Genomic DNA, 17,255 nt, shown 5'->3' with positions numbered 1-17,255 from the left:
CTAGGTCGGCCTTGGAGGAGAGATTACTACCTAGGTATACAAAGTCATCTACAGGGCAAAGTGGTTCGCCTCCGGCAACAATGCGTGGAGTGACTGTTTTTTCCATGTTTCGGCTGGTACAATACTTGAGTTTTCTTTGCATTCAGCTTGAGTCCAAGAGCCCTGTAAGCATTTTCAAAAGTTGTCATGACTTCTTGAAGATGTTCTTCTGTATGAGCCACGAGAGCATTGTCATCAGCATATTGGAGCTCAAGAACACTTTGTTTCGACGTTAGAGTTTTAGCCCGAAGTCCCTGCAGGTTGAACAGATCGCCTATTCGGTAGTTCAATGTGATACCTTCAGAGAGTTCTTGTTTCACAAGGTGCAGTACAGCACATAAGTAGATAGAAAACAGCGTTGGCGCAATCACGCAGCCTTGTTTCACCCCAGTTTTTACTCCAAAAGGATCCGTTTGTTGGTCATCCACCAAAACTGATGCGTTCATCTCATCATGCAGAAGCTGCACAATAGCCACAAATTTGGGAGGGCAGCCGATTTTCTCAAGTACTTTGTAGAGAGATTGTCTGTAAACAGTGTCGAAAGCCTTGGTAAGGTCTATGAAGGCCTAGGAAATAATAATTAAAGCTATGCAGTTATATGGAGAAGGTGGTGTTGATAACTCTATGTGACTATTATACTTCATCTATACATTAGGTGTAGCAGGTTGTGAGAGGATAATTTCATATGGAGCGATGTAGTCGATTGCCATAGCTGTGGTAATCTCATTTTAGATACAGCCATGTTTAGCAAGGCTACCTGATACATAGTCTGGCTAGACTTCATAGCAGGTAGTTCAGATGATAAAACTTTTTCATACCTCAAAAGAGGAAGAAAACGGCATCATAAATGCTGAAGCTCTCTTTTACTAAATTGATTGTGTCTAGTTTCTAATACGAGTTGATGTAACACGGAGTCATCTTCACATCTCATCCTATAAACATGTGATATATTTACTATTATAGCTGTTGCGTGCAGAGATTAAAAAGCATGATTGCATTTAGAGATTAAAGATAAAGCGGCACCCACCCTCAAATTAACCGGGGAGTGACAAACTGTCTATTGGCAGCATGAGCAAAAGAGCTGATACAAAAACCTAGTTTACAGAATTATAAAAAGATTTTGTTCATATGTTGACATACAAAACTTAATTAAAAACAAATATCAAAAACATTGCGTAAGCCCAAAGCTCCGCAACCTCGAGGGTTTTGTTTGTAAACCCAAAAAGCACCAGTAAATAAAAACAAGAATCGAAATAATTACTCCCAACACCAGGTAGTCTTAATGAAGGATTAGACAATAGAGTTCTGTAATGATTGTGTAAAATGATCCATAGAAGCTGGCGGTTGACTAATGTATTTCGGGAAGTGGAAGGAACTCCCAGGACTCATCACGGCTGATCAAATTGTCCCAATTGTTCTTGGTTGTCTTTTTTAAAAACACCTGTATGCGGCCATCATCTATCTGTAGAACAGATGTACATAGAATATGCAAGAGTGTTCTACACAAATGTGACCTGCTACAAAGGCCATCCTGGTTATATATGAATGTTGACAAGGCATATCGGATGAAAAAATTTGACAATAGACCGACGAGTTAGCTATGAGTAAGGGAGGTACGTTGACAAGAAACAATGCGACACAAAGATCTCACCTTGGTCACTGGAAGTTTTTTAGTCTCGATATCTTCTGGCAAGTTGCTGACTTTGCATTTCAGCATTGGCTTGTCTCCGGCATTCACCAGGAAAGTGAAGGACCTTGATAAACCATTAAGGAAACTCTCATCAGCAATGATTGTGGCAATGTTAGTGACCTCTGCACAAACTCCCAAGGTAGTAATAAAGACTACTGCATTCATGAAAACAAACGACACTAAGCAGCGGGTTACCTCCATTTAATCACAAGAGTGTCGAGCCATTAGTTGAACCTTACTCTATGAAACAGCCTCTAGCTACTGTTATCTAGCAAAGAGGGAGACACTGCCTTGGAGTTGCTTATCCAGAAGGGAAGATTACTAATATGATGTCAGTCTCAATGCTGACTTATTAATCGGTAGCTATGACCGTGAAATCGCATTGACAAGTAAATGCACAGCAAAACACTCGGCGTTTTCGGTATGAACTCGTGAGAACTAACAATCAGAACCAAACACGAACAACTTACTAACTAGTGTACTAATGGTTCATACCGAGTAGTTGATTGTATTTCAAAGTCCTCTTCCACTTCCTTCTTTTTCAACTTTTCGAGTTTAAATTGAAAAACATACTCTTTCTTCTGATCTTCCCTGACAACATCACCTGACTGAACCATAAGATAGACGGTGAGAAGAAACGATTGTAGGAACAGAGTGTCGGGCCAAAATAGGAGAATAACCTGGCTGTCAATTTTTGCTATTATTAATTGTTTGGTTGTTTCATCTCATGAAAAATTCAGGAAACAGTCTAAAAAGAATAGAAAAAGCAAAAAGATTTTGACATAATTGAAGTCATCTAGTGAATGTGTATATTTTGACAGCACTTACAACGCATGCTGTCAGGATACCATTGGAACTCTAGAATATTGCTCGCAGCCATCTTTGGTGACCCCTTCTACTCCTCTAGATGCCTGTTTCTAAAGAGATATAAACACATCAGATATTAGCTAAAATGGATGGTACAAACTAACTTATATGGGCGTAGAAAGTACCTGCTAATACAGATCAAATAAACATTAGCGAGGTACATAATGGTAGGCTACAGTATAATAAGGGATTCTAGCTTTAGATGAAATACTGTTACAAAAACATTAGACACTAAAATTATATTTCTACTACTTACTTTCCAAGAAACAACACAAAAGTTAAAACATAATTTTCAGATTCTGATCATACCAGATATTGTTCTTCTAGTAGAATCATCCTGTTCCTAACAGCAAGGAGAACAACTACAGAAGTTCACTTAAGCTCATAGATATAGCTGTACTTCTTTGTAAGTTATCATAAATTATCCTACATGACTTGTAAATTGAGACAATATGGTGTCAGAACTCGACCGCAATACCACTGGACTATTCAAGAGGTAACTTTCATAAACGCTTTTTACATTCCGAGTGAACTGTAGGCGTATAGAAAAATCCCCAAACTAAATCAAGCCTCAGGTCCTGTTACCCTGTACAATGTTTTTATTGAAGTATAATTTTTCCAAAGTTGAACCCAAATCATTTTAAGTTTAGGTTTAAATAATACTCTCAGATGTCATTATAAGGTCAAGAGCCAATGTTGAAAGAAAATGTCTTCCCTTGACACTGCTTGCGCATGTGTGTGAAGCTAGGTGTCTTTATTCAAATATTATTTCTATAAAGAGCTACCACAATCCTATACAGAAATAATCAAGGAGTAGGTATTCCATAAACATTTTACAAGATTGCGCAAATAGAGGCTTATTAAGGAGTCAAGTGAAATCGTTGATCTAATGGTTTGATCATGCCAAGTGCAACACTATATATAGATTTTTTAGTAAAACATAATCGAATAATAGATCTTTTGCGAAGCTGTCATTAATGAGCAAAAAGGAAACGAAGAGAGGTCAGCCTTAAAGGTCAGACATACCTCAGTCAGCTTGTCTCAATGTTTATCATGTGAAACGACTGGCTTCTGTCAGTCTATTGAAAAGCAAGTTTACTAAGAAAAAGTACAGAGCTGTTAACTACTCATAGACAAACCTTTCCACCTACCTGGACTGCTAGAGGCCCAACGCTGATACTTATACTAAGCGCTTAACACCGGTAAAGGTGTGGATAAAAGGAACAAGATTAGGGAGTGTAGCCTTTTAGCCTCATAGCTGGTCACATGATGGTAGCAGATGACCTAAATATGGTTACTAGTGTGTTTAATTAACAAAGTCTTCAACAAACAACAGGAAAGTGATAAAGCACAAGCAAGGAAGTTTATGATTTTATCTTAATAGATAAGAACCAGTAAGCTGAGCTTGTTTACAATCATAATACTATAGCGACACACCATATACATAATTTCTGATGCAACCTTGACCTCTGTCTATAAATTATGAAAAGCAGTAGGTAGAGGCTGGTGCTAAAAATAGACAGATGATCAAATCGAGTTTAACACAGATAATGAAGAGGTAGTGAACGGGTAGATGCGCAGTAGTAGGTAGTAGGTACTTCTTGGTGACTATTTGACTCAACAGATAACTGGGACTATACCAGTGCTCAGCTACTAAATTTTTAGAAGTGTGACAGCTTAGACAGCTGCAAACCAAAAGGTTAGCGCTTTGTTTATGTATGACATGCTTTTTGACCATCTGCGTAAGCGAATTAGAGACCCAAGATGAGGGTGTGTCCTACATGAACATTCCAAAGAGTGGAAGAGATAAAGAAGGGGCACCAAATCAGGGTAACCCACCCTCGACGCCCAAGTCTAGTGTTGCTCTCCAACCAGCAAAGTGTCTCTCCGCGCATGGTTCCTCTGACAGGCTAGTTGATCACATTTCCAATTAAAACGTTAAAAAACTTTCATAACCTGTTCAATAGTTTAGTCTATTATCTCCTCAAATGTTGCTGAGTTTTCCTGAAAGAAAAGAATAGTTTGTCAACAAATCCTCGATTCATAGAGTTTCTTGTTTTTGGCATGTCTGTAGATATTCATTTATTTTACGTGGTAAACAACTTCCGTTCGTGTCAATTGCCTTCAGTTGTGAAACACATCTCTGAAGGATTCAACTGGTGTTGTCTCATACACTTATACAAAGGATGTACACTTCTAATAACACGCATTTGAACACAGATAAGTATTGATTTTCGGGAATTAAAAATGAATTATTTTGCCAATTTCTAGCTATAGAAAATCTCCTCATAAGGAAGTATACAAGTATATAGTTATTATGATATGGATTACTATATACTCTTAATGCTGATGAACCTGTAGTATCAGATATTTGCTGTCTAAAGCACTCAGATCCCACCTCCAATCTGCCTGACCATCCACTACAATCCTACTTCCCTAGAATATCCTCTACACCTTATACCAGATACCAACACTTACCAATCCACATTATGGAACAACATTATGTAAAAGAGAGCTTTTTGCTATATTATCCATTATTTTACTTTACTGTTATTTATTATTTTGTCTCATGGTATAATTTACTTTGAACAGCAATGACTGGGGATAGTGAAGTTAATAGCTATCTATCTATTAAAGTATCTTCTTTAGTACAGAGTCAGGTAGAGTCTGTCGATAGTCTATATTTGGATCATTAAAAACTGTGGACAGCAGTTATTATAAATAGTTTGATGTTTGTATGTTACAGATGTGTAAAAGCTAGCTGTGCTACCCGGCGCTGCCTGGGTAATAAAAAAGTTTTTGGTTAGAAAATTGATTTGTATTTAACATATAACAACATTCTAACTTTCAAACTGCATATCATAAGAAAAGTTTTGATGGATAGCTTCTGATGGAACAGTAACCTTTTTTATACACACTTCTATGTAAGAATTGTTATTATTAATTCAACATATTCAGCATTTTTATTTCGTTTTCTCAGTTTGTATCAATGTTATCATGTTGGGGGAAAAGAAAAATGAACTGATTTTAGAAGGCGCTACCAACAAACGCAATCTCAAAGAAATTGAAGATAAGATTTTGGAGGTTCTCTTTGCCTCCCAGGTTGGTTTGCTATGTTTAGTTCTCTTGTTGCCAGAGGGTAGGTTACTACAACTTTGCTAAACATCCACTAAAGATTTCAGCACTTATGGCTTGAAGATGAACTTATGTGAAATTCAGTAGATTTTATTGGAAAGTGTTGGTACATTGTATTTTCCTATCATTGGTGATTGTTTGTGATGTTTGAGGTGATCTGACTGCCAGGATAGTTCAAGTGTAAAATTGACAAAACTTGGTCAGAGTTAAAATGCTCAGATCAATCGAAAATGTGATTATGACGTCTTTACTTGCAAAGAGACCGGCAAAATAGCGATATGAAACGCTGCAACTTGAATGTAATAGCCGATCTCAACTATAGCAACAATAGCAACTAGTGCATTCATTGCGTGTTAACTGCGATCAGATATCGTCGATTTTAATCTTGAAACGTCCTGGTAGTCAGATCACCTCAAACATCAAAAACAATCGTCAATGATAAAAAATGCCGATGCTTTCTGATAAAATATAGTAATTTTTTGTGTAAATTCATCTTTAGTAAAGCATCATTTTATTAAAGTCCATAGCAGAATAATTACATCTTCCAAATGCATAAAATCTATCTTATGGCACCCAAACATATTTATGTAATAAACCTTATAAAAAGGTCATTCATAATAATCTTACATAATTATTCTAGAACTGGTTTAAAGTTTATTATGGTTCATGTAGAAATTTTGTAATGACAATTACACTGTTATTGCGGATTTTATAACAAAGGTTATATTCAGGAAATAAGCTAGCCGGTTGTAAACGGTAAATTTGTTTTGTTTATGATGAAGAAAAGAATTGTTAAGAAAGCGAGTGAATGGATGTGATTTATTCACAGACATCCACTCAGTATAAAGATACATTTTAAGTAAAACTCACCTTCATAAAACTAATTATAGCCAAAACTAAACGATCAGCACAGTAATCCAAATGTTGTTTTCTACCTTTTTAAAAACTACTACGAGCGCTTAATTTTACTATATATGAAAGAAAATAAATATCTCAATTTCATAAAACACAGTTGTGCTGTTTAAAAATTAATGTTGGCTGCATTCATTAAAATATTCATGGTATATAATCCTTCATTGTTTGTTTGAATACTGCTGCGCTTTCAGGGGTTACACAGAACTTCCTTGAAATAAAATAATTGATTTAGCAGATTGGTAATAATTTGTATTAAATTTGTTACGCATACCCTAGTTATTTATGAGTTGAGCATGTTTGATGAACATTGGATGATTGATCATATACTAATGGTTGTTCTCTCTATATCATACGCCCCTCCTTGACTGTTGGTTGTTCTTTCTATATCATACGCCCCTCCTTGACTGTTGGTTGTTCTTTCTATATCATACGCCCCTCTTTGACTGTTGGTTGTTCTTTCTATATCATACACCCCTCCTTGACTGTTGGTTGTTCTTTCTATATCATACGCCCTCCTTGAAGCAAAAAGTTGACTATTTGGTCAAGGAAAGTTACTAGTGTGTATGAATAGAGTACAAACTGATTCATGCAGACTGTTAGCTGTGAGTTACTTAGAAAGACCAAGTGCAGGAATAGAAGTTCGACCAGGATATATTCTGCAACTTGGTACAAAAATAAAGTGTCTCACGAAACTTGCCTGTTGATTAGAGGAATATACTGGAAGATGAAGCGGCCATCGATATTCTGTCCTCATCCAAAGTTTTATCTGAGGAGATTTCTCGCAAGCAAGAAATTACATCGCGCACAGAGAAAGAGATTGATGACACGCGGTCTGTGTACAAGCCAGTGGCTAAACATGGTAGCATTCTTTTCTTCACAATATCTGACCTCGGCAATATAGATCCCATGTACCAATACTCTCTTAACTGGTTCATAAACCTCTTCATGCACGTAAGTATTTCTTTATTCATGTTGCTATAGGGCTGCATGTGCTGGGGAGAAAGATATGTGCAGGTGTTTTAAGACTGCAGTTGTGTCTGTACTATGCAGGTGTGTCAGTACTATGCAGGTGTGTCAGTATTATGCAAGTGTGTCAGTACTATGCGCTGCCTGGGTAATAAAAAAGTTTTTGGTTAGAAAATTGATTTGTATTTAACATATAACAACATTCTAACTTTCAAACTGCATATCATAAGAAAAGTTTTGATGGATAGCTTCTGATGGAACAGTAACCTTTTTTATACACACACTTCTATGTAAGAATTGTTATTATTAATTCAACATATTCAGCATTTTTATTTCGTTTTCTCAGTTCGTATTAATGTTATCATTTCCTAATCATCTTTTATTGTAACCGTAGCAAAAGAGACTTCATTTAGCTATTACTTTTTTCTCTTAATTTATTTGAACTACACAAAACACTACCAAAACAACTACACAATCGGTATTGGTGCAAATGTAAAAAGAGATTTCGTACTGCTTTTGTCTGACCGAACGGCGAGAGAATGTAGTTCTCCCCATAAATGTCGACGTGAGAAAAATTGGCCTTGACCCATATATAAATTTTTTTAACAAGGGCATCGTAACGTGTGGGCGCATTGCTAAAATAATTAGCGTGTGGTTACGGTATATCAAATATGATAACACCTTAGATCAAAATTTCTTATCAGGGGCATCGTAACGTGTGCCGCAATACTAAAATAATAGCTATAGCTGGACAATGAAAATGATTCGACACGAATACACATACGATCAATTTTGTGAAATATATATGTATATAGATGAAGTAGTTCAACTACGAACTGTTATATTATGTTATTATAGATGGTTTCTATGACTACCAACCCAGTTTACACATTTAACATACTGCCTTCAAAGAATAAGCTTGTTAATAACTTGTTTGCTCGCCTATCCTTTTTAGCTGCCCAACTTAAACTCATTTCTGTGAACTAAACAGACAGAGAGACAGATACTGAGAGATGTCTTGACACTTACAAATTGCTGTTGCTTATCATGAATTCTTAAAGTAACATTTGATGTCTGACACGTAGAAGTTTGCTGAAGAACCAGGATACAAGGTAGATTATTCTGTGAGTTAAGCTCTTGGACCTAGGAGCGTGGCGGGGAAATTGATGGCATCCAGGGCTTACCCTCCTTCGATTCCATACTCCAGCTACTCCCCATTCATGCAGCCGCGGCATAACCACAGTGATACCGAGTCTAGCCTGGCTGGTAGGAACAGGTCTGTCGCTAGGTCAGACCCAGCTGGTGATACCATGTCTAACGCTAGCAGTAATATACTTCAGCCTTCTGTGGTTGAATCACGCAGTTCTCGGGGCGATGTAAAACATAGCAGATACGCTGGTGCATTCTAGTTATGTTCTGGCATCAAGTTGATATTAATTTTGATTCGGTGAACATTCATGTAGTTGTGTGCCCCTGCTGGTTGTTGGAGGCTTGTTCTATGATGTATACCTTGTTAATACCATAGATTAAGCGCTTCATCAAAAACTGGCAATGCTGAAAATAGAAACTCAGGCTCCATATGATGTTGGAATGCTGCCAAATCCATACCATCAGCAAACACACTTATATTCTTTTAAATATCTCTATGCAAAAATAAGTGCTTATAGTAATGGAATAGTTGTAGTTACACGTCTATGTTGGAGTTTTCTGCTCACTTTTCATGTCCATATTACTCTTCTTTATGAACCTAGATATGTAGTGAATGTTTTCTAGTCGTCTCATTGCTATGCATCTATTGTATTTAGGTGTTTTATTTTTTAGCATTTATCTTATTCCACTCATATGTATGTTTTCTTGACACCAAAAATGTACATTCCAATGTATTTTAAATTCAAAGTATTTAAGATACCATCTCTCTCTCTATGCAATCCCTCTCTTTAGAGTAAGATGTCTGCTTGCTTTATTGATGTGTTTGGTGTGTTTTAAGATGGCTCCGTAGTCTGATCATTGCTCTGCATTGACGATTGCAATGTGGACATTGGTAGTCATCATTCATCAAAGTATCAGGTGAGCTAAGCCGCACTTTTCGTGCTGCTTTGAGCTCTTCTCTGTGACGCATTTTTTCATTTTTAAGTATCTTCACCCCTTTATGAGTTAGAGTTCTCCATCCAGTTCTTCTCGTGGCATTCCATTCCCAGGTTTCACATCTGATATGACAACGCTTCAAGCTATCTTTGAGACAGTCTTTATAGCGCTTTCTTTGTCCCCCCCCTGTGACCTCTTCCCATTTTCTAGTTCGACATACAGAATCTGTTTTGGTAGTCTGTAGTTTGGCATTCTAACCAAGTGTCCAGCCCAACGAAGTCTGTTTTTAACGATCATACTTTCGAGGCTGGACATCTTAGCTTGTTGATACACACTATTGTTAGTGCGTTTGTCAGACCATTTGATCATTAGTAGTTCTCTCATTTTCCTCATGTGATAGTTCTCCAGAACCTTGACGTCAGTGCTGTAAGTAGCACACATTTCTGAGGCATACAGTAGTGTGGGGACAATTACTGCCTTGTACACTTTTAGCTTGGTGTCGACTTGCAAGACTGGATTTTCAAACACTCTTTGTCTCAGTTTGCTGTATGCTATGCTAGCTCCTTGCAGTCTTCTCTCTATCTCCTTCCCTAGGTCGGCCTTGGAGGAGAGATTACTACCTAGGTATACAAAGTCATCTACAGGGCAAAGTGGTTCGCCTCCGGCAACAATGCGTGGAGTGACTGTTTTTTCCATGTTTCGGCTGGTACAATACTTGAGTTTTCTTTGCATTCAGCTTGAGTCCAAGAGCCCTGTAAGCATTTTCAAAAGTTGTCATGACTTCTTGAAGATGTTCTTCTGTATGAGCCACGAGAGCATTGTCATCAGCATATTGGAGCTCAAGAACACTTTGTTTCGACGTTAGAGTTTTAGCCCGAAGTCTCTGCAGGTTGAACAGATCGCCTATTCGGTAGTTCAATGTGATACCTTCAGAGAGTTCTTGTTTCACAAGGTGCAGTACAGCACATAAGTAGATAGAAAACAGCGTTGGCGCAATCACGCAGCCTTGTTTCACCCCAGTTTTTACTCCAAAAGGATCCGTTTGTTGGTCATCCACCAAAACTGATGCGTTCATCTCATCATGCAGAAGCTGCACAATAGCCACAAATTTGGGAGGGCAGCCGATTTTCTCAAGTACTTTGTAGAGAGATTGTCTGTCAACAGTGTCGAAAGCCTTGGTAAGGTCTATGAAGGCCTATGAAAAAATAATTAAAGCTATGCAGTTATATGGAGAAGGTGGTGTTGATAACTCTATGTGAATATTATACTTCATCTATACATTAGGTGTAGCAGGTCGTGAGAGGATAATTTCATATGGAGCGATGTAGTCGATTGCCATAGCTGTGGTAATCTCATTTTAGATACAGCCATGTTTAGCAAGGCTACCTGATACATAGTCTGGCTAGACTTCATAGCATGTAGTTCAGATGATAAAACTTTTCCATACCTCAAAAGAGGAAGAAAACGGCATCATAAATGCTGAAGCTCTCTTTTACTAAATTGATTGTGTCTAGTTTCTAATACGAGTTGATGTAACACGGAGTCATCTTCACATCTCATCCTATAAACATGTGATATATTTACTATTATAGCTGTTGCGTGCAGAGATTAAAAAGCATGATTGCATTTAGAGATTAAAGATAAAGCGGCACCCACCCTCAAATTAACCGGGGAGTGACAAACTGTCTATTGGCAGCATGAGCAAAAGAGCTGATACAAAAACCTAGTTTACAGAATTATAAAAAGATTTTGTTCATATGTTGACATACAAAACTTAATTAAAAACAAATATCAAAAAAATTGCATAAGCCCAAAGCTCCGCAACCTCGAGGCTTTTGTTTGTAAACCCAAAAAGCACCAGTAAATAAAAACAAGAATCGAAATAATTACTCCCAACACCAGGTAGTCTTAATGAAGGATTAGACAATATAGTTCTGTAATGATTGTGTAAAATCATCCATAGAAGCTGGCGATTGACTACTGTATTTCGGAAGGTGGAGGGAACTTCCAGGACTCATTACGTCTGATCAAATTGTCCCAATTGTTCTCGGTTGTCTTTTTTAAAAACACCTGTATGCGGCCATCATCTATCTGTAGAACAGATGTACATAGAATATGCAAGAGTGTCCTACACAAATGTGACCTGCTACAAAGGCCATCCTGGTTATATATGAATGTTGACAAGGAATATCGAATGAAAAAAATTGACAATAGACCGACGAGTTAGCTATGAGTAAGGGAGGTACGTTGACAAGAAACAATGCGACACCAAGATCTCACCTTGGTCTCTGGAAGTTTTTTAGTCTCGATATCTTCTGGCAAGTTGCTGACTTTGCATTTCAGCATTGGCTTGTCTCCGGCATTCACCAGGAAAGTGAAGGACCTTGATAAACCATTAAGGAAACTCTCATCAGCAATGATTGTGGCAATGTTAGTGACCTTTGCACAAACTTCCAGGGTAGTAATAAAGACTACTGCATTCATGAAAGCAAACGACACTAAGCAGCGGGTTACCTCCATTCACTCACAAGAGTGTCGAGCCATTTGTTGAACCTTACTCTATGAAACAGCCTTTAGCTACTGTTATCTAGCAAAGAGGGAGACACTGCTTTGGAGTTGCTTATCCAGAAGGGAAGATTACTAATATGATGTCAGTCTCAATGCTGACTTATTAATCGGTAGCTATGACTGTGTAATCGCATTGACAAGGATCACAGACGCACTCGACGTTTTTGATACGAACTCGTGAGAACTAACAATCAGAACTAAACACGAAAAACCTATTAACTAGTGTACTAATGGTTCATACCGAGTAGTTGATTGTATTTCAAAGTTCCCTTGCGCCTCTTTCTTCTTCAACTCTTTGATTTTAAAATGAAAAACATACTCTTTCCCCTGATCTCCCCTGACAAGATCACCTGACAGAACCATAAGATAGACGGTGATAACAAACGATTGTAGGAACAGAGTAAGTCGGGCCAAAATAGGAGAATAACCTGGCTGTCAATTTTCGATATTCTTCAATGTTTGGTTGTTTCATCACATGACAGAGTCAGCAAGCAGTCTGAAAGAATGGGGAAATAAATTTTGTTACATCTAGTGAATGTGCATATTTTGAAAGCACTTACGACGCATGCTTTCAGGATACCATTGGAACTCTAGAATATTGCTCGCAGCCATCTTTGGTGACCCCTTCTACTCCTCTAAATGCCTGCTTCTAAAGAGACATAAACACATCAGATATTAGCTAAAATGGATGGCATAAACTAACTTGCATCATCATAGAAACTACCTGCTGATACAGATCAAATTAACATTAGCGAGGTATATAATGGTAGACTACATTACCATTACGGATTGTAGCTTCAGGTGAAATACTGCTACAAAAACATTGGACACTAAAATGATTGTCTAAATATGGATACAATATTTAGTGAGCAGTCGCCAAGAAAAGTGCTGAAATACACAAGTGTGTGACTTTATCACAACAGATAAAACCAGTAAGCAAAGCGTGTTTACCATCACAATGCTCGAGGGACATACAATATGCATTATTTCTGATGCAACCTTGACCTCTGTCTATAAATTATAGACCGAGAGTTTCTTGGTGGAGACTGATGCTGAAAATAGATAGATTTTGAAATCACATTTAGCACAGATGATGAACACTTACTGAACAGATACAGATGAAAATGGTAGAGAGCTATATCAGTGCTCAACTACCAAAATTGGTAGAAGTGTGCCAGCTTAGACAATTGCAAAGTAAAAGGCAAGCAGTTAATTTAGGTATGACATGCTTTTTGACCATCTGCGTAAGCGGAATAAACACCAAACCAGCAATGCTATATAAGCAGCATTATTCGCTATTAATACTCGTTGAGACAGACGACAGACGTAATGTAACTGTGTCACAGACATTAAATCCAAAGATACACTGCGGTGTAGTAGTACAACGTCATGCCGCTATATTATCAAGGCATCACCAGTCTGAGCAGCCAATCAAAGCCTAGGTAGAAACCAATAAAATAGTGATTATAAACTAAGTACCAGGGTTACATGTTATCTCAGTTTAGTCGCAGTTTTGCTGTTTTAACGATGGTGATAACATGCATTGCTTTACCAAAACATGCCAAAGTAGAGCATTTTTATAGTCGCTGCTGTGCCACAACTTGCCTTTTTATATGAATAAAAACCCAGAAGACAATCAAATAGCAATTACGTCTTTTCCCAGCTCTGCTGCAAGAGCTTACTACTAAAATCCATAAAAAGCCTGATGATTGGTTACACAATTCTACAGCGACATTGGTGTAATGGTTGAAGGTGATGATTAACTATTAGTATCTAGAACATGTCTTTTGGCAGTTCTCTGACTTGCTGATTAATGTATCTATTTGATTGATTTTCCTCTTGACTGCTCAGAATGTCTTTAAGGATTCCTTGACCTGCTCGTTAATATATTCCTTCTGAATGAATAATCTTGTTTTGCCAGGTTTCGGCGCTCAAATGAATTATAAACATTGTCCAGATTCTCTTCTCTATCGGTGTCCAGTTTTGTTAGTATCTCCATAGAACAACATAGCCCTTGGGCCTAATAACCTTAAAACCTCTGAACCAAACGAGACGATCTCATAAGAGCCATGCAGGTATTTTTCTCTATGAAAAATCCATTCACCTTGAAGCAAGAAATAAGTAGAACTTACTAGTAAAATCAAAACCAAATTTCATTCAGTGGATTATCGACACGAAGTGAGTAAAACTAGCAATTATTCGCTACTGAAATCCGACCTTATTATAACTTTGTTTAAAATAAGAGAGACGCCAACCAAACATCACCAACACTTTGCCAAACACTTATTTTGCTTACATAGGTCAGACAGCCAACCATCAGAACAGCTCGGCAAGTAAATTATGTAGTTGAATTACAATGTTGTATAGAAGTATTAGCAAAAGCAGATAGCATCATGGAGAAATGCCTAAACACCGGAGATATACGCAATATTACAATGAACATGACACCTAATACATTAGAGGACCAGCAATAAAGACGGTCGTCATATACTCATCTACAAGCAGCTTAGCAACCTTTTGTAGAAGTAACCCATGAAAAAAGAGACATCAAACGACATGCTAGAAAACCATAAAAAGATATCAGACCTGTACCAGACATGACCAAGACAACTGGAGTTGGTTATCATTTCATCACTCCCATGATGTACTTAAGACAAGTTCACTCAATTGCTAACCCACTGCAACATGAAGATCAGAACCTGAGCGCCTAAGCACCTTCTCATAAGCTAACAGAGACATTTATAAAAGAGAAGTTTCAACGACTCGGCATCTAATGTATCTATCTCTCTTTCTCAAGGACCTGTTGAGGCTCCCTGCCTTTAAGCACGCCTAACTGCTATGAACACAGCATTCTATGAACTAGCCTGCCTACCGAGGCGCGTTCCTCTGCCTCTGGAACCTCCCTCTATTTTTTCCTGTCTATGGCGCCTCCTCCTCCATCACCAGCTGATCATCTTCTAGTTCACTATTTTAACCACCGAGCCTCTATATCTAAAAACTGTCATTACTATTGTTTGACTGTTGAACCTCAAAACAGAGCAAGCAAACATGGACAACTGTTCGAGTAAGGGTGTAACTTCTTGTGAGTTAATAGTCACGTGGTGCTCAAGAGAAGCGTGTAAGAGTGTGTGGGCATGCGCCACAGTACGCGGAAAATTGGCCATGTTGTTTTCTGGTAGAGGGCTCCGTTCGGATAGCTCTAGTTGGGATCTTCGTTGTGTTTTGGCTATATTACAGATCAACTATCTTTTCTTGCCTGTTTGGGTCTTGGTGACTCGTGGTTTTATTATTTTTTAGAGTAGTCTGGCACTATGGTGTTTTTTAGGAAAACGCGCAGGTAGAGTAGGAGTGACATAAGGGGAGGTTTGAAGTGTCACCGCTAACAGTCTGGTACTGCGTATATTTGCTTACAAGCTATTTCGGCTTTATTGTTTTCTTTTGTTGGTTAAGTGGTGCTACTCAGGTGGGCTGAGGCAAGCTGGAAAGGGCAACGAGTAAGCCTGGGAGCAGCCAGAAGGCTGAACCATCTCAGAATGGCAGAGGGGTTCAGCCACTCGAGGGCGCATGGGCGGCTGAGGTTGCTGGACAAGTGCCTTTGGTGCTCGATGCTGCCTTTTTGGTGAATCTGGTCAATCAGACACGATGGCCCATACTGGAAAGGCTGAGCCGGCAGATGCAGCCATTTACAGGTGATGGTGCAGTTGGGGTAACCACATGGCTTTCCTAGTATGAGTGGCTGACAGCTGGAGTAGATTGCTCCATGCATACTGATTGCGTACATGCTTTCTGGCACTGCTGCCAGAGTGCATGGACGCATGAGGGTTGGCAAGGCCTTTCAGTGGGATGTCGTCAAGGTGGAGCTGACTGCCAGGGACACTCACCATGCCTTGACAGGGGGCATGGTGTCGTTTCGTCAGCTGCCGGCTTGATGCTGAAGAGACAGTTGAAATATACCTGGACCGCCCGCAGCAGCTCAGCGGTAGACTGGGGGTGGCGCTCCAGGACATGATTTTTAGAACCAAGTTCTACGAGAGACCGGCTGAGTTAGTCTACAAATGGGGAGTGACACATGACAGAGCGTACACTGCCAACTTTGGTTCTGTGCTGAACAGAGCGAGGGGAAATTGGTTTCTCGGAGAGCTGTTGAGGGTCGCAACTCAACGAATAGCTTAGTGGCCAGTTCTGGTAACCGATCAGAAACTGCTTCTGGCAAGCAGTTGGGGGCTGCTTCTAGCAAGCAGCCCTTCTAGTAAGCCTGGCTTACATGGTACCCATATGGGAAGACGCGGAGCCCTCATCTTCAGTGAGCATTCCCGCCGGTCCAGGCGGTGGCCGCACAGGACAGTCCTGTACAAAGTAGTCCGTGTGACTGCACCGGAAACACCCAACCCTCTTACCAGAAGAGGTTTTTGCCGTCCACGTACCAGACAAAGGTTGTTTAACTCGTGTGCAATCCTTCACTCTGTATGAGCCCCCACATCGAATTCAACCCTCCTTGCTTTCCGGCTTCTAGCAAGCAAAAATGTAACATTTACTGGTAAATATCAGAATTGCTTGATAGCTTAACACCTTCACTAATACCTGAACCAGTAATAACCGAATTAGTTCCCACAGAGCAAAAGTGCACATTAAAATTAGAATAAAATAAAAAAGCAAATTCAACACTGATATTGTGTGTGGGTTCGGATTAGCCATACATAAAATATTTTCTCCATATTCAGCCAAGACAATGATATCCCTTAGCAGCTTGCTACTCTAGCAGCAACTAAGTTTCATTAATTGAGCTGTAATGACTTTAAACTAAGTATCTTGCGTTTATACACGAAAATGCCACATTATTCGATAGCATGGTATAAAATTAACCAACCACCTCTATTAACCGAACGTAATACAATCAATTATATCCATCGGAACTCGAAATAGAACGACCAAGTCTTTACTCTCTTGCTCCCGACAATAAGGACAACAAGGGGGTCGTCCCGCCTTATTG

At 38.8% G+C, this 17,255-nt stretch overlaps 1 protein-coding gene across 3 annotated transcripts in view; it reads right to left on the bottom strand.

Annotated features, from left to right (window-relative positions):
• Window positions 1-969: 969 nt before the first annotated feature.
• The window catches only part of LOC137389604 (uncharacterized), a 54,706-nt gene continuing 38,420 nt past the window's right edge, over window positions 970-17,255 (bottom strand). For 2 of the 3 annotated variants that reach the window (XM_068075660.1, XM_068075663.1), the window contains exons 2-4: window positions 12,507-12,615; window positions 11,978-12,080; window positions 11,297-11,788 (exon numbers count right to left, since the gene is read on the bottom strand). In XM_068075660.1, coding sequence (XP_067931761.1) covers window positions 11,675-11,788; window positions 11,978-12,080; window positions 12,507-12,615 — 326 coding nt within the window. In that variant the 3' untranslated portion in view covers window positions 11,297-11,674. Of the gene's footprint in view, window positions 1,502-11,296; window positions 11,789-11,977; window positions 12,081-12,506; window positions 12,616-17,255 lie in introns of those variants that run through there. The other variant, XM_068075662.1, reaches the window with a different exon arrangement.

Source organism: Watersipora subatra, chromosome 3 (assembly GCF_963576615.1).
Source record: "Watersipora subatra chromosome 3, tzWatSuba1.1, whole genome shotgun sequence".
Classification (NCBI taxonomy): Eukaryota; Metazoa; Bryozoa; class Gymnolaemata; order Cheilostomatida; family Watersiporidae; genus Watersipora; species Watersipora subatra.
The sequence above is the reverse complement of the archived record's forward strand: the minus strand, read 5'-3'. Positions and strand labels throughout refer to the sequence as shown.